At 31.3% G+C, this 23,060-nt stretch overlaps 1 protein-coding gene across 4 annotated transcripts in view; it reads right to left on the minus strand.

Annotated features, from left to right (window-relative positions):
* Positions 1–6,805: 6,805 nt before the first annotated feature.
* Positions 6,806–23,060, minus strand: part of LOC133194159 (plexin domain-containing protein 2-like) — a 53,102-nt gene continuing 36,847 nt past the window's right edge. The window contains exons 10-15 of one of the 4 annotated variants that reach the window (XM_061330153.1): positions 21,615–21,710; positions 18,329–18,471; positions 14,278–14,727; positions 10,687–10,726; positions 9,782–9,915; positions 6,806–9,405 (exon numbers count right to left, since the gene is read on the minus strand). In XM_061330153.1, coding sequence (XP_061186137.1) covers positions 9,307–9,405; positions 9,782–9,915; positions 10,687–10,726; positions 14,278–14,727; positions 18,329–18,471; positions 21,615–21,710 — 962 coding nt within the window. In that variant the 3' untranslated portion in view covers positions 6,806–9,306. Of the gene's footprint in view, positions 9,406–9,781; positions 9,916–10,686; positions 10,727–14,277; positions 14,728–15,628; positions 15,746–18,328; positions 18,472–21,614; positions 21,711–23,060 lie in introns of all 4 variants that reach the window. The other 3 variants (XM_061330154.1, XM_061330155.1, XM_061330156.1) reach the window with 3 other exon arrangements.

A 23,060-nucleotide genomic window follows, 5' to 3' on the forward strand; every position in this document is an offset into this window, starting at 1 on the left:
ATTTTCCTTAATAATTATAATCAGATATACATTTGTAAATTTTAAAGAACAATGCACGTTACCACTCAATTACTGCACTTTACACACACTTTGGAAATGTTTTGGTAATTTTACTGTTATTGTTTTTTTTTAATGCAAGTAGACTTCATCAGTAATTGATTAATGATTTTAATACCGGTGTTAGTAAATTAATTGCTCCTAATAACATCTATGTTTGATAAGTGGGTATGAAAATTTTACATTGAAATAGGATTTACAAATGTCATCGAATTTTAGAATGTCAGTATTCAAATTTTTAAGTAATATCGTTTGAAATTGGTCATAAAATGAACATTTTAATTCTGTTGTATTATGGTCTGTAAATATTTACCAGGGTATTTCAATGGAGATTTCTTTGAAAAACACGTGTTCACGTTTTAGAATTACTTGGTAGAGGGTCAAAATAGAACGTAGATTTTTTTTAAATATAATCATTTTGTTTTTAATTAATAGATAAAGGTTGCTTAAAAGGAGACATATCTTGAATTTAGATCAAAGTCAAATTGTCGCAACTTTTGTTATGGATGTTTATTGAAATAACGCAGTATATGAACTTGTTTTTTAACAAACATAACAGCTTTATTTCATGGCTAAACAACTGTAAAAGGTAGACAGAAAAATGAAAATGGTAAAACTTTAAAATGTGGTATATTGATTTGAGTTTATTTCAACCTAGTCACTAAAAAATTAAGACTCCATTACTTTTACGTAAAATTAAAATTCCAATATTAGTATAAATATACTGCAGGGTCCATTACTTCTTTGTCTGTTATCTAGTGATAACACTGATTGAAATGTTTAACCACAAAGTCATTGATAATCTGTAAAAAGAGCAGTTTTCTGGTTCTTATTTTCTTTAAATTTATTAACATTAATCAGAAAAAGGGTGGAATTTATAAAGAGATACAATAAATATTCGAAAACATGTGTATACATCTAAATCATGTTTACATTATATTTCCAAAATTAAAATTTGAATTTTGAAAGTTTTTTTTTAAATATTAATGCTATTATTAGTCTTATCTATGTTTAATTGAAAGCTCAAATGACTTTTAACACCTGTGATACAAATCAAGAAATTGACTGTTTAATGCATATTTTATCAAACCAAGAACAGTAGACAAAATTCAAGCTACCAATTTGTTTTATCAGTTTTCAACTATTGCTTTTCAAAGAGAAGATAAAAGAACTTAGTGAGTTTTTTTGTTTATATTGTTTAATACACATTATAAATCTACACACATTTGCCATTGTTATCTTTCACCTTGCATTTTAATCCCTTTTCTTTGTTAAATATGTGATATGTGAAATTCTGTACGTTTGTGATTTTTTGTTGTTGTTTTTTTAAAAAAAAGAGTGTTTTGCAAACTACACTGAATAAAGTCAATCATTTTCTCTCCTCTTTCATATATGATTCTTATTAAGATTGTGCCGAGTAAATATAAGATTAGATGTCTTTGAGGTCATCATTAAATTTGTTACAAGGTACCGTTCTTGCACTCAGTTAACATTTTTTTTTAAATATCTTTAATATTTAGAAAAAATACAAAATATCTGTGTAATTTAAATTTGGAGAGAAAACAAATTTCTCATAGAAAGCATGGTCAACTTTAAAACAAAATAGTATTTGTGACATTTCAGTGAAAGAATGCAAACTATAGTTTCTTCAGCTTATCCTGAACAAGAAAAACATTTCAATTGATACAAATGAAATGTTGTATTGATTGATTGTATGTTGTTTTACATCCCATTCGAGAATTTTTCAATCATATAGAGACGTCACTATATACCGGTGAAGGGCTTCAAATTAAGACCTTTACTCGGCACTCAGGGCCATTGAGCAGTGAGGGTTCTTTATCGTGCCAAAGCCTACCGTGACACGGGGCCCGTTTTTAAGGTCTCATCCGAAGAACCCGTAACTTTCACTTCAATGTGCCGAGCGCTTGGCGAAGGAACAGTTGCTACCTATTTTTTATCTTATTTTTATCTTTTGACTTAGGTCGGCTGTAGATTAACTTCAGTTTATTACAGTTAACTTTAAAAACTTATAAATAAATAAATTGATACTTTGATTCACTATGAATTTTACTCGAAAAATTCTTTTAAAATTTAATGCCTCGATGTCTCTTTTAAAAATGCATAGCAATGGTGTGAACTTTGGTAATAATATGTCAATATACAAGTAAAATATTTCTGTTTAATATAAAAAAAATTGCATGTAAGAAAATTAAATATAAAAATTCAAAAATTTATAGTAAAAAGTACTTTGATTAACCATAGTAAAAACTTCGATTTACTGGTGAAAACTTTGATGATAAAGTTAACTTTATATTAAACTATAGTTTATTATGTATTTTTTAAGGGATATTTGGATGTTTTACTGACTAGATTTATAGTGACATTTTGCAAATTTTAACCTATCTTTGGGTTGTATTTTGTCTGACTTGTCTCATACCAACTGTTAGGTAATTTTTGATACTAAATTTGACTACAGTTAACTCTGTCTACTTGATCAATATGTAGGGCTCACGATGGGTGGGACCGATCGATAGGGGATGCTTACTTCTCTTTGGTACCTGATCCCATCCCCTGAGGTTTCTAGGGGTCCTGTTCACAGATTTGTAATGCTTGTAGATTGTCTTAGATCGTTCACTCTTCGTTATCTTCTTCACCTTTTTCATTGCATTCTTAGTCCAAAGTTTCTAAGTATCATAGGGAAAAATATAAAAGGATTTAGTCATATCCATTACATCTTTATCTAAAAAAACAGATTGGTTAAGCTAAAAAGTGAGAAGAAATGGGAAATAATACTAAATCTACATGTTAAACAAGATTGGTAGGAACAAAGTGAACATTTTTTAATAATGTTTTTTTTTATTAATGTTTCTTCTTATTTTTCAAGATAACGAAAGACATACACTTAATCTGGTTCCAATACTGCACTGTGAACATAATTTTTAGAGTCAATATTTATTAATCTAAAATAAACTTATCAGACTCAGCAATGTGCACCATTTGTAATGTACATTCAAAATCTATAACACATTTATTTTGGGAATGTATATCTGTTAAAGAACTATGTGATAAAGTGATTGACTGCATCAATACAGAACACAACTTTTGTTATCAGTAAGATTGAAGTACCTTTTGATATACTAGTATGTATTAATATTGATTATTAAAAAGTACATATTCAAAAAACGTATTTCAATTTGAAAGCTATTACCAGTCCTTGAAGGGGCTACAAGAGAGATGTTGTATTATAGAAAAATTCAGAAATTCATGGATGAAAAAATGGAAACATACAAGGCTATACAAAGGGATGGGGAACTTTTTTTATTATTGGAATAAAAATTTAAACTTTTTTCTTGCACATGTACATGGCATTTTAATGTCGTGATTTCTTTTATTTAAATAATAACATAAATTGTAAACAGGTAAGAGTATACATGTACATGTACATGTATATGAGTGTGTGGGAACAAGTTTTCAAAATGTCACATGTCGCACAATTTAAAAGTAAAATATTAATCGCATTTAAAGTTTTTGTCGAATCCAGGCTCCGGGGCCATAAAACTTAGACGAGCTCACTTTTGATCTCAGTCTCACTTTTACCAAAGGAATTAATAGAAGAAAATTGAGACTGAGAAAAATGTGAGCTCATCTAGGTTTTATAACCCCGGAGCCAGGGCTCCAACCTTGGCATCAAACTAAATTATACTTTATGGGACAATTTAAAAAAAAGACTTAGATGTACGTCGTTGAGTAAGTTGGAATCTTTGTGAAATTTCTATGTCGAAATTTGTATCATTTGAATTTAGTATAACACTCACTTCTTTTCTGGAAGAGGAACAAGCAACGATATATTGAGAACAAAATAATATCTAGAGTTTTACTTTTCCAGAAATGGTTTGAATGTAATATTTTTATGGGAAAAGATACAATCTAAAATGTCTGCAAAAACCATTTAGCTTATCCTTGAAAAAATAATGGTTTTATTTTGACAACGTGTACTACCTCAAATGAAATAGGTGGAGATAACGAACAGTATTCAAGCTCAAAAGTCCATTAAACAGTACAAAATAGGAGCAGAGCAAACACGGATCCCAAGCATCAGAGGTTGGATCAGGTGCCATGGAGGAGTGAGCATCCCCTGCCGACCGGTCACACCCGCCGTGTGCTCCTTGTCATGATCGGGAAATAACGGAAAAATCCGTCGACAATTCAGTGTGTAAATAATGGCCTAACAATTAGTATGAAAAACGTCTGTCAGCATTTGACTCAATGATAAATTGTATTTGCTGACAAGGTCATTGTATCGACCATAGAACTTACGAAATGATCATGATGACTTTAAACGAGACAGCTGATATTCTTGTTTCATCAACTTATTTGTCAATAATTTACCTCGTTTTAGAAATTGTCAAACTCTCAAACTAATTCACTATGTTACTTCAAAATGTCACTTAATTCGCTGCTATGGATGTATAATGCATACGTTTTTTGGCAGGAGATGAAGAATGCAATTTTTATCTAAAACTCAAAGTCCTTAACACCTCTTCACACCCAGTTATAATTTTATATCGCATCTGAGAAATCTGCGATAGCTGAAAGGAAGAAAGACTGCTTTTTCATTGGTCATTTTCATTAATTATTACAGATGTTTAATCAGTGCGATATACTTTGCATGGTTCTAAACCTTTTACTAATTAGATTCAGGATGCTAAGTGAAGGACGCTTTTTTCAATCTTAAGGTCAAAATTTAAAATTAAAATATCATTGCACAATTATATGTGATGTAATTTGTAACTTTTATACTTGTTTTACTTCGTGGTCGTCAAACTTCATGGAGTTGAAGACTCCTATCGTTTTTGGAGTCACTTAGTCAAATAGACCAAAGCTCGGTTTCTTTTACATGACCATTTTGATCCAAATTCTTGGACAATAAACGATAAACTTTAAATTCAGTTAAGGGAAAAAGATTTATAGATTTTTGGATCATTTTGTTAAAGATAAAAGTCAAAGGTTGAGATGAAATAAGTGAAGATAACGAACAAATTTTGTAAAATAACAGAAAGGAAGGGGTATTCATGCTGCATACAAAAGAATAATTTCTCTTCTCCAATTGCAGGAAATGAAGCTGAAAAATTTCCAGCACAACTGTTCATCACTATCTAATTAAAAAAAGTTTGAAGTCATTCATGACTACATTTGTCGACCTCGTCCATATGAGAGAAAAATTCTCGAGAGGAAGGTACTCTAACTTCCTAAATCAGGGATGTGCCTGTCAAAATAATAAACAAATCCATGTAATAAACAAGTTTTAATGAGCTTCTGTCAAAGTTGCACACACTGCCATAAAATTCAATGATTTTTAAAATATTTACAAATCAAGGAGGCAGAAATATGAAACAGACTTTAAAAAGATTCAATAAATAAAGGAAACTAAACAGAATTTTTAGGCATTTTTGACAGAAAAATTGAATGACATACATTTTTTATAAATATTAAGATTGGCAGATTATTTCATAAATGCTTTGATACTCGTCTGTTTTAAATATTACAAAAGATTAAATACATAAATGGAAAAATAGTGTATGGATCAAAAATACATTTCAGATTTTGATTCACTATATAAACAATAAAGAAAGAAAATAATAAAGAAAAATCATACAATTTGGTAAATTCAGCTACAAGTAAAACTTGGCTACGAATTGATCTGTATATATTAGAAATGTCTTATTATTTACACAATCATTTAACATTGTTTAAGCAAATTAGAATGGTAAAATGCCATCTAATTATCTTCTTGATCATTGCTGCTAAAGCCAGGATACTTCTAAGTGGGGTGATAAAAATAAATTATCAAGTTGTCTGTTCTATAAATATTCAGTAGATTTCTCTGACAATATTTCATAACAGGCTTCTATGTCTGAAATTTTTTTTTAACATGCGAAAATTTCTTAAGTACATGTCTGAATAGCAGGATGATAATGCAAGTGTAAAAAAAATGTCAAATCAATTTTAAAATCTTTGTTCAACCCATTTTCTATTGTAAGAAGTTTCGTAAATATTTAACAATGATCCACCACTCATTCACTTGATAATCAATTAATGGGTATGAGTTAACTGAAACGAATGTGTTAATAATATTAAAAATATATTTATCGAAAAAGGTTAAAATTTCATTACAAATTGAATAATGGTACAAGACCAAACATACTTCCTGGTAATTTCATGTGAGCATATGAAATTCAAATGAAGTTAATGTGAAAATTACACTTAAAATTCGAACTTCAAATCAAATTAATGTGAAAAATATCACTTGAATTTCAGGAAAGTGCTATCACAGGAAATTCTCTCATAAAAAATTACTGATGATTCTCAATTTGTCTCTTTTCACATATAAAATTTCAAGACAAATTAAAGTAAAGTTCTACTGCCTGTGGTGTTTTACAATCCGGTACAATTAAGTCATTCGTTGCAGTTCTGTTGTAAAACTCAATAAAGATGAGCTCAAAAGAATATAATCTCAGTACATAATGATCAAAAATATCATTTCTTACATATTTGCAAATTTTTGGAGTATATTGTGCTATAATCTCAAAATTGACTTATCAATTATTTATAACAGCAAACAGTAACAATATTCCATTGTGTCAATTGAAATCATAAACAACAAAAAGAAGAAAAAAAAACTATCTTAAATAACATTATAATTAAACAACAGAACTGAAACATCAAGTCAAACATCATGAACAACAGAACTAAAAATCTGAAACCCAAATCTAAGATCTGAAATAATCTTTTATGAATATTTTTTTTTTAATTTGCATAAATATGAAGTCAGATTGTCAGTTTGACTGATTTACATAAATAATGCAGAATATTAATTAATAAGTGTACCTAATCATGCAAAATTATTAAAATATTAATCACACTGAACATTATCAATTGCACTGAAAAAAAATAAAAGTAACAAAATAAGCTGGGAAAGAGATTCATGCTTTAACAAGCAGAACAAAAATTCCATTGCTATAAAGTATATGAGATGATAATTTTTTTTTGGTGGTCTTTTTGGTGGTCGTGTCTTATATTTTCAGGCAGGATATTTAAATGAAAATTAAAAACAACAAATTAAAAATGTTCGCATTGTTCAAAAAAGATAAATGCTAAGTCATATCACATTGTATGAGATATGTAGTGAGCTCTCTAATGTTACAAAAGATTCATTTACAACAGTATTTTAAGCTAGAATCTGTAGCGAGTATGAACTTGTATCTACAAAGGATACAGGTTCATTCTGAAAATATCTCGTAAGTACAAGCTAAACACACAACTGGTAAATTCTACTTAAATTTACTAAAGAGAGGTGGGAAAATGAAAGATGATTCCACATGTACATCATCATAGTATGAAACAACCAATCAGAAATAAGATGAAGTAAACCTGTCCATGCAGTCAATGGTAACAAAGTGTGTTTTTGAAATACAACACAAAATTACAATGACAAATCTCTCCTAATATCCGACTGTTAATCGAGCAGAATTTGCAGAACTACACGAAAAGAAATAAAATGATAATATTCAGTGGAATTCTTGGACAAAATTGTATAAAAATCAACATGATATGTAGTATGGTCATGGCTTACATCGTAATGTATACAACATCTGTTTTTTAGTGCATTGTCATCCTCCAGTAGAGCTTGGAATATTTCAAAGCATAAATCATTTTTCAGCATGACTTTAAGTAGTTAAGAATGTCACTGAGGGAGTCAGTAAGATTCCAGTTTTCCCCCAAGAGCTAGCCTATTTCCTGAGGCGATGTATTTTATCAACTATATTCAATAATACATTTTGACTGTTCAATTATACCAATACTAAAATTAGACCAGTTACCCCATAACTCAAAATTGCAATTGTATTCCAAAAGGAAATGTCAGTATTTTTTGTGATAAAAATACATTCTCTTTTAAGACTTTTACCAATATCGGACAAATGTTATATTGCAAAAAACATTCTTTTTCATTAAAACACAATTTTTACTCTGAAAAGCTTATGTATTCCACCTCTCAAATTTTACCACTATGACATCACAATGACATGCTACTCATTTTCCATACCAATCAGGCCCCACCTACTTGAATGTAACTTTAACTGTGTTGCATAATGAATATTCATAATTTTATTTGGAACATATCAGAACTTTTCATTAGATTAAAAGAAACTGCTAGGTGTTCTAAATAGTTCATCAAACTGATGCACCTTTTTGTAGGTAATCAGTTTTCTTACAGTGATTTTAAGGAAATCGGGAAAATATATCAATTCAATCTTAGGTAGTGAAAAATCTGTAGAGGTATAACCATAAAAAATATAACTTACATGTTTTGTCAAAAATTCAATACTTTCCTACATAACGTGACTTCAGTAAGTTGTACAATTAAATTTACACATCATCTTGGTGTATATTTCATACTCCACATTACAATAAATTCTAGGAAATTGATTTAAAAAGCTATTTTGATATTTATCCTTGTGTACCTTAAATAAAATGTTTCAGAGTCAAAATTTGCAGCAGAATTCAGAATCAATGAGTAGACAATTTCAATTCTACCCAGCATTCAAAAATTGCAATTTCCTTTCAGCTCTGCAAGCAAGATTAAAATGACTGCACAAGTTCTGTGGGAAAAGAAAACACTTTCCCTTGCCCCATTCTCATGAAGTATCCCACTGACAAATAACAATGCACCAAAAAAACCCATCAGAAGTTGCGATACAGCATCCTGCACTTCCCATATAAGTCTTTTAAGGCATCATGGGAGAAAAGAATGACAAAACAGATATAAAACCTCTCATAAGGCATTCCCTCAGTCCAGTAGGTTCCCAGGTCTCTTTGGCTACTCTAGCTGGATTGACACAATTCTTTAATTAAAATACAGACACTAAGATGGTCTATGAATCCATTTAAAAAATGATGCTTTTTCTTTGTTTTATGCCCTTCTAAGAGATTTAAAACACATTGAAGCGAAGGAATCCTTAGTTAGATATCACAGTCTTGTAGCCAATTTGCTCAACAAAAATGAAAATATTTGATTAATTAATAACTGCCTACCTATACCTTGAAAAAATACAGATTTATAAGATACTACAAATAATATACATGCCAAACCAAAACATGTTCTGGTTGGACAAATCATAAATAAATGAAAAAAATAATTTCATATTTTGATGAGCAAATGTTCACATCTTTTGTAATTTATTTTTTCCCCTAGGCCTGAGATTCTACACGATATTTCTCCCCTGATCCAGTGTCTTTTTTCCAGAATTTCATTTTACTCATCTTGGCTTTCATTTCACTTGGGCGATGCTGAAAAAAAGAAATTAAAAAAGTGTAAACAAGGTGCCAGTAGGCAGTATTCCCTGGAACAATGTATTCCTAGTTTTGTATATCTAGGGAATAAACATGCAGCATGATGGCAGTTGATCTACCAGTTTTAACATTTTTCAAGGCTTTGTATACTTTTAAAGCAGTCCTGAATCAGTCCTGATTCAGCTACAGAGAATTATAACCAATGACAACATAGAAATTCAGTAAGTCCAGTATACTTGTTTTATGCCATCAAATATGCTTTTTCAGCACCTAACAATTTATAGCCCTCATTACTCATGAAATGTTTAGCTTTTTCAGAACTAGAGTTGATGTTACCATTTTAGATAAAGAGTTTTATAAATCAGATACTCACATTTATCATCCATTGACCTGAGGCTGATGTGGGATGAGTGTAAGCATAGAAAAACCAGCCTCCAATTCCTACCACTAACGCCACAAGTATAATCACCGCAACCACCACGCCAGCTATTGTGGCACTGTCACTACCTGTGCAAAGAGCATGTATAAGATCTCTGTCAAACAATACTGGGATAGTGTGGCAACATTAATAAACAGATGATCTATATCAAAATCATTTCTGTCATAACAACATAGGATAATGTGAAAATGCTGGTTATGTATTAATATTTTTTTTTACATTTACCAATGTCTTTCCTTATATGACAATACTAAAGAAATTGGCATTCAATTTTTCGATGACATGAAGTTGGTCACATGATCAGAATTTCATGCATATGGAAAGCAAACCATACACTGTGATGTCACATGATGTCTTACACGTATGTTACTTTGCATTTCCATAACCAAGTCTAAAAAGTGAATTTTTTCATTGTAACATGAATAAAAAATATAAATATAAGAAATAAAATATCATTTTTAGTATATTAAATGGGATATGACATGAAGTTGGTACATGGTCAAACCTACTTTAATGCCCTGTAAGCATTATAGGATTTGATCACATGACCAACTTCATGTTATATCCCAATGAAACTCTAAAAATGATATTTTATTTCTTAAATAGACAGTAAATATCAGCTGTCACTACTACACTGTGTAATATGGCACTATCAATACTTGTTAATAGATGATGAAGGTATCACAGTGACTCTAGATAAGGTAGCAATGTTGATACTTAAAGACAGTAAATATCAGTATTTATCAACATAGTTACCACCACACTGGGTACTGTGGCACTTTTGATATTTATCTCTGTTTTTAGTACATAGCTTTCTGTCTATCTATAATTATACTTACTTTTCTGGGCTCCTTTGTAAGAACAGTTACTCCTGCTGGACTGAAAATGTAAAAAAGAAAAATCACATTAAACTAGAAGTATTTTTCAAGTGAAGTAACTTATTCTGTCCATTTCCTTTTTACTCTTTTTATTTTATTTGATTTATTTGATATAAATTTTAATTTTTTCTTAATTTTAATTCTTATTTATTTATTTATTTTATTCTTTTTTTTCAATAAAGAAATTGTTTAAAATGAAGTATAAAGCTTTAAATTTCAGATTTTATAGGACAATATATAATCCTCTTGTTGCATAACAATTTTCATACTTTGTCATATAAGTCATGTTAATCAAATACATGTTACATATAATGAAATATTGAATGTTTAATTATTTGTGCAAGAGATAGGGTGCTAGAGAGAGATCAGGTAAGCTGGGAAATCACTTCTTTCTATGCCTTTCTCTCTAGTCAGAGACTTTAATTACCAAGCATACTGTTCTATTCCAGTTCTACATGAACCTAATCTATGTATTTTTCCCTATATGAGATAACATTATCAAGAATGCAGTATACTGAGGATTTATCATTGTTCATGGGGGACCAATGTTCATGGATTTCATAATTTTGTAAACATATTTACTTATTGAATATTCTATATATACCAGTTACCAACAATATTACATCCCAACGCACCAAAAAAGTTTTCTTGCCTTATAGCCACGAACATTGACACCTCACAAATTGAAATGATTCTCCAGTAATTGGTCTGAAAAGGTTTAGATGTCATTACATGGAAAATGTCAAGAAGTATTTTTTTTAAAGTTTTAAAGATAGCTGTCAAATAACTTTTAAAATATAAATCTGGATATTGGATACAATGCAATTGTATTTGTTATGAAAGCTGGTTTTCCTTATTTCATGCAACTTTGAGACTTATTTGAGAGAATTATGCAATAAGTTTATCAAATATAAATTTTGGAGATAGAATACAGAGCAGACACCTATGCTACAACAGAGAGTATATGTTCTGATTTTATTCCATTATTGATGTGTGTCACGATGAAAAATTCAATCTTGGGCCCCATCATAGTTCCTCCCATAAAAAAATCATTCCTTAGAGATATAAATTGCACACATATTAGATGCAATTTATAGTGATTATGCTTTGATTATAAAAACTTAATATGTAAAGGCTGTCATAATCTTTAGCCACAATGTAAAATGGTTTTCCTCAAACAACTACGCCATGCAAATAAAAACCTCTTCACATTGTCATAAAAATTTTGTGTATTTCAAAAAATGATAACTAATATTTTTCATTCTTAAATTTGTAAAGTCTGCTCTTCTAAACAACATATCCATCATTTTGCACAGCATGCAGCCTTTACTTATAAAAACTTATTAGATTTGAGGGCTACTGTTTGATAGATTTGAGGGCTACTGTTTGATAGATTTGAGGATTTGAGGGCTACTGTTTGATAGATTTGAGGGCTACTGTTTGATAGATTTGAGGGCCACCATTTGATAGACTAGGGAGAAGAATTTAAATATATATTCACCAATTACAAAAGATATGTTTAAATGATTAAAACACTTTATCAATCTAGATATTTGCTTAAAACACAAGTGTTTGGATTAATAAGTATTGACTGTATATATGCCATAAATATGTATAATATGGGATATTAAATTTAAGCAAGAAGTAAACTTTAGTTACTAGGCTATTATATTTGTATTTTTTTTTTTACATGCATGTACATGCCTTTAAAAAATACCATACAGTGCAAGGTTATAATTAATAAATTAAAAAAAAAATTAAATTATGTTCATGATATTTAGCAACTCTTGTTTTGTTTGTAGATACATTGTACATACTTTAAAGTGCAAACAGATTCCACATTGCAGTGGAAACATGCCTTTAATTCATCTAATACATGATAAATTTGATTTTTCCACTCAAAATCAATATAAATATGTATAAATATATATCTATCTCGTCAAAAGTTAAAGAGTTGCCAAGTGTTAATTAATGTGATAAGTGATATCCAAACACCAAGGAGGGGTGAAAAAAATGACATCAAACATGACGCCAGGACTCTAAAACTGTCTGCATTTTACAAAACTTTCCAGATTTTTTTTTTAATTTCTAAGCGATTTTTTAAAATCACTGATCAATGTCCCCTTGTTTTTATGTCTAAAAAGATTACAGAATCATATAAACTAAAAAAAAAAATCCATCACTATAGAGCTTGATTGTGAAAAATATCTTCATAATAACATATATCTCTCAATTTTCTGACATTCTCTCTCTCTTCCTTTCTCTCTCTCTATCTTTCTCAACATTTGAATATGACTGACATTAAGTAATCATGTGTAGGAAATGCCACAAATTATTTTTTTGACCGGTGGTGTAGTATTATTTGTTTCTCTTTTGACAAAGACAGAATCAGTATATTAATTTGCATGCTAAAATCATACAAATTTTTTATATTAGCTTTGAAACAGAGAAAAAAACTGACAAGACAAGGATGGGTTCATGCTGAAATAGGGCAAATGGTTATTATAACACACAAAACTGAATTCAAAAATTAAATAACTATTTTAGATTTTGAATCAAAAATTAACTCTTTAAAAATATATTGATTTACAACCTTAAAAATATAGTAGAATATGGGTATCTGTTGAATACTAATAGTGAAGCAGTCATAGGATGGTCCCAATAGTATTGTACAATTATATAATTCAGGTTATCAACTACGAGACAGTATATAGTATCTGAAAAACCTGAAATTTCCCATTTTGGCCAGATTTTCAGTTATTTTTACGGAGGCATAACTTTAGATACTGCTGATTTTGAACATCTTCCAATAAATAATAGGAAAAAAAATTAGCTTTAGAGTCCCAGCTTTGAAATAAATTAATCAAAATGCTTTTAAGTTTGACTTAATTATATTCAAGAAGTATTTTCGCAGATATTCTCTGGGTAAACCTTACTTAAATTTTATAGGTAATTGTATGATTCATTTAGTTATCAATAAATAGTCAATTAAGCAGCTGATTTTTAAAGCATCCCCATTTCCTCGTGTCTCCCTAATGCAAGTATGTCACATTGACATCCCCTCTCTTCTTTAATCAGATCAAATTTTTGATTATTATGTTTTGCTTAGTATGACTCTGATTTCTTCATTTGTTTTCTTTATACATTATATTCTGGTCACCAAAGCAAAAATCCTTCTTTGAAATAGATATACAGCTGAACTTTGCTATCTCAAACATCAATATCTCAAATGCCATGGATACATCAAACTAATCTGATGGTTCCAACCACTCTTTCTTTCTGTATTTTCAGCTCAATATCTTGAATCTTTGGATATCTTGAAGTTTCCGGGGTTCAAGATAACAAGGTTTCACTGTATGTCTCAGAAGCTATGGACTATTTCAATGACATTAGTGTTTGTCCTTTCAAATTACAATATTCCTTTTTAGCAAGCACTAAATTTGTCTGGGCAAGTCAAACCTAAAAGCATAATGATTTACTACAATGAAACTTTATTATATCATTATGAAGAAAAACACAAACAAAAAAAAAACAACATTCTGCTGACTATACCCCTGGCATGCATCCATCCCCATTCTTCTGAGGAGCAACCAATGTTGATTGTGGTACAGGTGTACTTGTGGTGGGTACAGGTGTACTTGTGGTGGGTTTAGGTGTACTTGTGGTGGGTACAGGTGTACTTGTGGTGGGTACAGGTGTACTTGTGGTGGGTTTAGGTGTACTTGTGGTGGGTACAGGTGTACTTGTGATGGTAGGTTTAGGTGTATTTGTGGTGGGTTTAGGTGTACTTGCGAGTTTTGCTGTACTGTTGGGTTTAAGTGTACTTGTGGTGTTGGGTTTAAATGTACTGAGTTTAGGTATACTTGTGGTAGGTTTAAGTGTACTTATTGAAGGTTTAGGTGCCATGGTAGTTGTGTTAGATTTTGTTGGTATGTCTGTTTGTGATTTGGTTGTAGGTGATTCTGTTGTAGGTGGAGCGCACTTAGCTGGGTTGTCGAATGCCTGGTAAAGTCAAAGAATTGCTTAGTTAAAGCAAGACAACCAATACTCACTCAAATATTCTCATACTCACACCAAACAAATATCTAAACAAATTTTCTACAATATCCACAATAAATCCCTATGCGTAAATATCAATGTTCCTGTATTTGATATGGAACAAAAGGGGATATGGATGTAACAGGAAAGAGAAAGGGGAAAGATACTTGTGATTGCTAGAGAGAGAGATCACAGAGAGAGAGAGAAAGAGAGAGAGCACCTGAATCGAGTATAATAGGTCCCATTGAAAAGGCATGAAATGAAATTTGTTGCAAAAATAAGAATTTAAGATAAACTTCAATTTCAGACATAAAAATATACTTTGAATTAATTATAATTTCAAGAGAGTTACTGTTCTTACTTGAGGGATGGACCTTTTTTGTATTCTTCCAAGTCAACTTGTCTGAAAAGCTTTCTATACATATATTTTTTGTTGTAAATATTCATCTGCTATTAGGCTGATGTCCATCATGGTGGTATTTATCATGCTCCCTCCCTCTCTCTCTTTTTCCCCTTTTTTAGGGTATTGTTTTAAAATGAACATGAATAAGCCAAACATGATTTGATATTAATCATTTTTTATATTACATTTATAAAAGTACTTTTAAGATTTTCAATAATTTTCTCAAAAATTTCTTCACAAAATTGTAAAAAGGCTTTGTCTACAGAAACATAAAAATTGCCAACACCCAAACTTAATCAACTTGTTTTAAAAAATGTGAGAACTTTTAATGACACATGAACCCATCTCTTCTGTGCCTTAAAGAGTTAAGTAAAAAGCAAATATGCAACAGAAGACTAAACTAAAGCGAAAATAAAACCAAGAAAAGATCAGTTAATGTCCTCCAATCGAATGTCACTTTACCGAACAATCAGGCTGGATAATTGCTTTCTCTGAAGGTGTAGCTGAAGTCACAGTTGAATGGGTCATAGGTGAAAGGGTCGTAGGTGAAAGGTTACATCTACTAACCTTATCAAAGCCCTGATACACAGACAATTTCATATTGAGACCAAACAGAAGTATATTCAAAACATTTTAAATGGATCTTGAATGAATTTATCTTTCCTTAACCAAGTATTCCTGTTTCATATGAAATAAATATCTTCTATGAAAGTTTTAATTTTTTTTAACAGTTAAATTAAGACAAAGAAATAATGATGTCTCCCTCAAATTTAGGAAAACCCTGGGGATATATACTTCTTCAAAGTAGGTAAATTTTAATATATAGTACTACAAATGTTAATATAAATTTAAAAAATATATCTATGATGAATCTCTAAGATAGGCATTGTTACTAAATGCTTTTAATGAAAAAAAATCTTTTACTGAAGTGTAAAATGTATGAGATCAGTTACATAATGATTTGTTTCACAGGTTAGCAGTACTACGTAATATCTTCCTTCTTCAATTAAATGCCTATTTTGTGGAATAAAGAGTATGATGGGTTGATATTTCCCTTGGTACAATGGATTTTGTATATGTCCTTGACACTAATATACTCTTATTTTAGCTATACCATCATGCAGACACAATCAAACAATATCATATTGGATACAGCAAACATGTACATGCTACATAACAAGAAATAATACATGGATACAACCGAACTAGGAATAAATATCTAAAACATGTGGTATGTTTCATATACTGTGATGTACATTAAAAGGGCATAGACACAGTTGAAGTTTACATGCCTTCAAATTTTTGGTAGAAATTCATGATTTTTATGTTGCAAGAGCATATCAGATGGACAAAATTTAAAAGCAAGTTTAGAATCTTCCTTTATCTAGACATTATCATAACCTAGAATTTCTGATGCGTTTGATTGGCATATATCCTTGCACTTTCATACACTAATTTTTTTTCCTTCATACAGGTGAAATTTGGTATCTCGAACGTCATGCAAAGTCTTGAATTCAGTGGATATGTCTAAGTGATAAGGAAGTCCAAACTCCCTTTTCATTATCCATTTTAACCTTGATATTTCGAATCCTCAGATAATTCTAAGTTTTTTTTCTCAGTCCTTCCAAATTCAAGAATACGGAGTTGGAAATTTGTGGTGTTAAAAAATATTACAAGTATAATGTAGAAAAGTCAGAATAGAAACATAAGAAAGCAAAACCAACACATCAGTATTTTTTGTTCTTGTTCAGTGATTTGTGCTGTGTAAGCAAATTGAATACACTCATTAAACATAAACAATAACAGAGCTAAAGCCCATGTTTACAAACACAGGTGTTTGGTGCTGGCTAAGAAGAATGATTTGACATATTTTATTGCAATAAATATATATATATATATAGTAAAACACGCTTATGACTAAGTGCTAAGGACGAACAATTTTGATTCGTTATAAACCTAAGTTGTAATATCCATTACGTTCACAATATGCTTTTAAACCACAGGGAATGAAAATTACTTCGCTGTAAGCGTGAATTCATTACATGTATAAGCATGATTACTGTAATCTTGTTTTTTCTGCACAATGGAATTGGTCACAGGCTCTTAAAACTTAATTTGCCCTTTCCCTAGTTAAGAAGAATGATGTTGTCACATTGAAATTTTCACTTAAATTTCAAACCATTGAACTGAAGTTATTTTCAAAATGAATAGGGATTTTTATTCAAAATCATAAACATAAATATGGCTATGCCCCTTTAATTGTTGGTCAACATTATTCTGTTTTACAGGTCCTTGTGTTTAAAAGCTGTCATAAGAGTATCGTGTTCAGTTTCACTTCACCTCAAAGAATGATCAAGGTAAAAATAATTTCCTTATCCTCCCTCCCCCCAGCTATTTCTGTACTAGACAGGGACTGGTTTATCTTTATCAGATGAATAAAAAATGACATTTGCAGATTGATGAAAATTTGATGCATGTTTAGATGCTGTATTTGAGGATTGATTAGTGTGAGACTTGCTTGATGCCTTTGTGTTTTTAGTACTAAAATGCAAAAAAGTATTGCTTCAGAAGATTTGAAAAGAAATATCCCCCAAAAATGTTTTGGATCAATACTCTACTCTGAGTTGCACAATTTTAATAAGAATATATAGCATAAAATTAATGCTGTAGTGTTGTGCAAACCTTAGTGTATTAAAGAGTTCCCTTTCTTTATCCATTCTGAAATTCTACATGGTTAGTTTACTACTACAGCAAAATATTTTTTTTTTAAATTCAGCTAATAGTTCACATCAGTTTTGTCAGAAATCTTGACCGAGGGCCTATAATTTAGAATCAAATCACAATATTCTAAATGATTCTTTAAAGAAAAATTGTGTACATGTACATAAATCATAAATATATGTTCAAATATCAGGAAAAAATACAGAAGTCTTTTTTTTCATATTTATGATAAAGAAAAAAGTTCACTGCAGCACTGTATGATATTAAGAGCCACATCATAGTAAACAGCAGGCCGTAAATAAAAAGTCTGTAAATCTTTTACATCATTACAAAGTTTAAAACTACTAATATCAAACACAGATATTCAAATTGTTTCTCTGCTGTTAGTATGTAAAGAAAAGGAGACAACTGTGAACAAAAATGGAGTCCTGATTTACGTACCTGTATTTCACATCCCCTATCCCGCCATTCTTGTCTCAGCCAATCAATGCCATCTGAACATCTGCTGACCTGAGGACACCATTTACAATCAAACGAATCATCCTGAGTTAAACAAGTGTTACAGTCTTTGGCAATATTACAAGCTGTAAATAAAGGTAAAATAATATTTCATGAAATGACAATTGATAAGCGATATGTTTATATAAGTAAAACCAAAATACAGCACCGTACAACTTGGTGTAGAGCAAAGGCATCGGAAGAAAACTGAATGGCAGAGGGGGCTAATTCAACAAAAACAAAAACAAGAGGCCCATGGGCCACATCGCTCACCTGAGTAACTTTGGCCATGCTGTTCTTTACCAGATTCCCCCCCCCCCCTCCTTGTAAAATTATTGTGGCCCCGCCCTACCCCGGGGGGTCCTGTTTGAACAATTTAGAATTTACACTACCCAAAGATGCTTCCACATAAGTTTCAGCTTTTCTGGTCCAGTGGTTCTTGAGAAGAAGATTTTTCAAGATTTTTCCTATGTATTTAAATGTAAAACTTGGATTCCCTATTGTGGCCCCGCCCTACCCCCGGGGGTCATGATTTTAACAATTTAAAATCTACACTACCCAAGGATGCTTCCACATAAGTTTCAGCTTTTCTGGCCCAGTGGTTCTTGAGAAGAAGATTTTTCAAGATTTTTCCTATATATTTCAATGTAAAACTTGGATTCCCTATTGTGGCCCCGCCCTACCCCCGGGGGTCATGATTTTAACAATTTAGAATCTAAACTACCCAAGGATTCTTCCACATAAGTTTCAGCTTTTCTGGCCCAGTGGTTCTTGAGAAGAAGATTTTTCAAGATTTTTCCTATATATTTCAATGTAAAACTTGGATTCCCTATTGTGGCCCTGCCCTACCCCCGGGGGTCATGATTTTAACAATTTAGAATCTACACTACCCAAGGATGCTTCCACATAAGTTTCAGCTTTTCTGGTCCAGTGGTTCTTGAGAAGAAGATTTTTCAAGATTTATTCCTCTATATGTCAATGTAAAACTTGGATTCCCTATTGTGGCCCCGCCCTACCCCCGGGGGTCATGATTTTTTCAACTTAGAATCTACACTACCCCAGGATGCTTCCACAGAAGTTTCAACTTTTCTGGCCCAGTGGATCTTGAGAAGAAGATTTTTTAATGACCCCACCCTATTTTTGTCTTTTCTTGATTATCTCCCCTTGTAAGGGGACTTGGCCCTTTATCTTAACAATTTAAACTCCCCTTCACCCAGGGATACTTTGTACCAAGTTTGGTTAAAATTGGCCCAGTGGTTCTTGAGAAGAAGTTGAAAATGTGAAAAGTTTACAGACGGACGGACGGACAGACGGACGGACGACGGACAACGGGTGATCAGAAAAGCTCACTTGAGCTTTCAGCTCAGGTGAGCTAAAAACGTTTGGGAGGCTAAGCCCCAAATTTCAATGCCTATATTATGTCTATCTTTGCAAAAAAAGTGGGGGGGGGGGGGGGTAATCCCTATGTAGTGTATACTTTTTTATTCAATTTTTATTGAAATTGGACTTGAGCCTTCAGAGGAGTTGAGTTTTGAAAGAAGTTGACAGAGATTTCTGATTTTAATAACCATGGTTCAGTTACACCATTCATCAAAATCAAAAACTGGACAGAGAATTATGTTCCTAAGTGTAGCCTCTAAATTCGTGTACCAAATTTTCATGAAAGTGGACAAAACCTATAGGAAGAGCAGCATTCAGAATTTCACAAAATTTTATATTTTTAGTAAAAATGGCAACACTATTTGTCCAAATCAAAATCTGTCATAAAGAATTGTATTTTTTAGTGTAGTCCATATGTGTCTTTGACTTGACTTATTCCTGTTTGCTCCTTGGGGAGCATGGGGCCACAGTCCATATGTGTACCAAGTTCTATTGAAATCAGTCCAAACTGTAGGATTAGCATTTTGAAAAATGGTTTATTGATGGAGAGACAGATGGCAGTATGGACAATAGATATGTATGTTACCTTCCCTATATACTCTTCTGGACTTAAACCAATAAAGAAAATGCCTTTTTTTTAGGTACAAGAAATTTCTTTTTAATGGATACTGGGCTTGCAGTCTTTCCAGATATATGCCTCTAGCAGGAATATAGTGTGTAACATTTATTTTTTTATGTCTATTCTCATAGAATGGTCTTCTATCCAACCCAACTCAGACTCTTTCTCCATTTTGCTACAGTTTTTGACATTTTCCAGAATTAAGATATGTTTTTTTTACATGTTCAACAGTGAAATACTATGATTTATTTATTGAATAAAAGATAGAAAATATCCTCTCATAGAGTGAAAGGATACCAAAGTGATATTCTCTCACAGTGTGAGAGGATAGCAAAGTAAGTAAAAAATAATTTCTGGTCTGTCATAAGACAAGATACAATGTAGAGATAGTAACTAAACCATCTTGATAGAGACTAAAACTGCCAATTTCTTCCCAAATATGTTGCTAAAATCCATATTACAATGTTTTCAATCTCGCTAGGCTATGACATCTAAACCGCTCAACTATGACGTCACTGCCTAATGGCACTGTGTTAAGAAAAGACAGAGGCAAAGGGAAAAACAGAAAAAAATGTAATAAACAGAAAATTCAATGTTTTGTAGTTGGACATGGAATTTATTTCACTCATGAGACAGGATTTTTTTTTTATATTTTCACTTGTGCTTCGCACTCATGAAAATACAAAAAAATTCCTGTCCCACTCGTGAAATAGAATCCATATCCAACTACAAAACATCGAATATCCTCTATATATTCTTCAAACTGTAGGTTTCTTAAGAATCACAGTCTAGAAATTTTGCTGGAAAATTAAAATTGTGTCCAAACTGAGGGCAAAGTTTTTTTTTCCAGCAAAATTTAATCTTAAACAATCCCATGGTTGAAAAATTTCTACTCTGCAAAAGCATCATATAGGGACATTATGTACATGTAGGCACATTGTGATGTCACACCAGTGAGTTTTAATATACAGCTGAACTTCCATATCTCGAACACTGATATCTTGAATACCATGGATATGTCAAAGTGATTTGGAAGTCCCAACCACTTATTCCTTCAATATTTTACCCTTGATATCTTGAATCCTCTCATATCTCAAGTTTTCCTCGTTTCTATGGTCTTTGGGCTAACAAGGTTTGACTATATATCAAACATTAATCTCAATCATTAGTGTTAATCAAATGTAGACTGCCCTAAAGCTTCTCCCGTACTCATGCTGCTTGTCCACTTACTTGCTAATGGTTCCAATATAACCACCGATTGAGAACGTACACGCTTAAAGTCAACTTCCACTCGATGATACTCATATATTGTTCTTCTCTGTACACCTTAAAAACAAATTCATTAACTCAGCAAATAGTTCTTTGATAATGACCTTCTTAATTTAGTGAAGTGCAACTCACAACTTAATTACTTAAGTGTCTTTAAAAAGTATAATCAACATAGTCCAACTTCAGTACATTGAATATCTCAAATACCATGGATATGTCTAAGTGAGTTGTTTTTCTTTGTGCATATCAAACCTCCATATCTCAAATCCTCTAATATATCTCTAAGTATCTGCTTAGCTGTCAAGTTCTAGATATCAAGGTTTTACTGTATATGTTAATATCCTTCTCAAATTATACTTTAATTTACTCTGTTGCTTTGATCTTAACTGGCCCCCTGGAGATTTGTTGCACATAGAACTCATTGCTTAAACTTTTTCCTAGCATTGTTATCAGTGCATAAATCTCTTAGTGTGAGGAAGCTAGGAACTCCTTAAACAAATGAAACCATACATCTTAATTGATCACATGACTAGTATTTACTACACTTCCTTACTGTAACTCTCAATTTAACTTACCAGGTACAAACAGGAATATATGTTTGATATAATTATCATGCCACACATCACAAAAAAAAAATTACTCCATTGTAGCAAGCACTTAATACAGATGCTTCTATTTTTTCCCCTCCTATTAACTATTGATGAAAATAACCATGCTTAAAGCTTAACTTCAAATATCTGATGAGAAAATCTTTCAAGACTTCTGCACATATGTATTACAAACTAAACTAAGTGGATATCAATTAAAACTTGGGAAAAAATATATATTTAAGCGCTGGATTTTTCTGAACAAAGTGTACTGTACATAACTGTGAATTTAAAAAACTTATACAACTGAGAACTCTTTTCAGAATACGAACAGCATGCCTAAAACTACTATTCAGAAAACACATAGGACATAGACATACTAGCTGAACTAAATCTGTATTTATAATGCAACCTGCAGTCTGTACAACCTCCATTTACACAAAATGACTTCCAATATTGTGATAATATTGTCAATACCTATCAAACATGCCTTTGGAACCCATCAATATAGTGGTAATGATATTGTTTTGTCTGGATATTTGTCAGACTTTATAGAAGTTATTGATTAGCTTATTGCTTTAGGTATGCCTGAACCACAATAAATATACATTAAATTATGTTTTTGGTTTTTTTTTTTTAAAGAATTTACTCACTGAAAATCAAATTCATTCATAATTTGTGAGTCATCTTTCACCATATCAAGTTTCATTGACTGCAGTCTGTGTTAACTTCATGTTCACAATAAGAACTTTCTCAGTAAAGACATGCAGTACCGTATGGGCTTACCTGGAAAATTTTCTGGAAAGAGGCATTAATTTTG

Source organism: Saccostrea echinata, unplaced genomic scaffold (genome assembly GCF_033153115.1).
Source record: "Saccostrea echinata isolate AGI-Se365-2 ecotype Australia unplaced genomic scaffold, CSIRO_AGI_Sech_v1 ptg000028l, whole genome shotgun sequence".
In the NCBI taxonomy this organism is placed as follows: domain Eukaryota; kingdom Metazoa; phylum Mollusca; class Bivalvia; order Ostreida; family Ostreidae; genus Saccostrea; species Saccostrea echinata.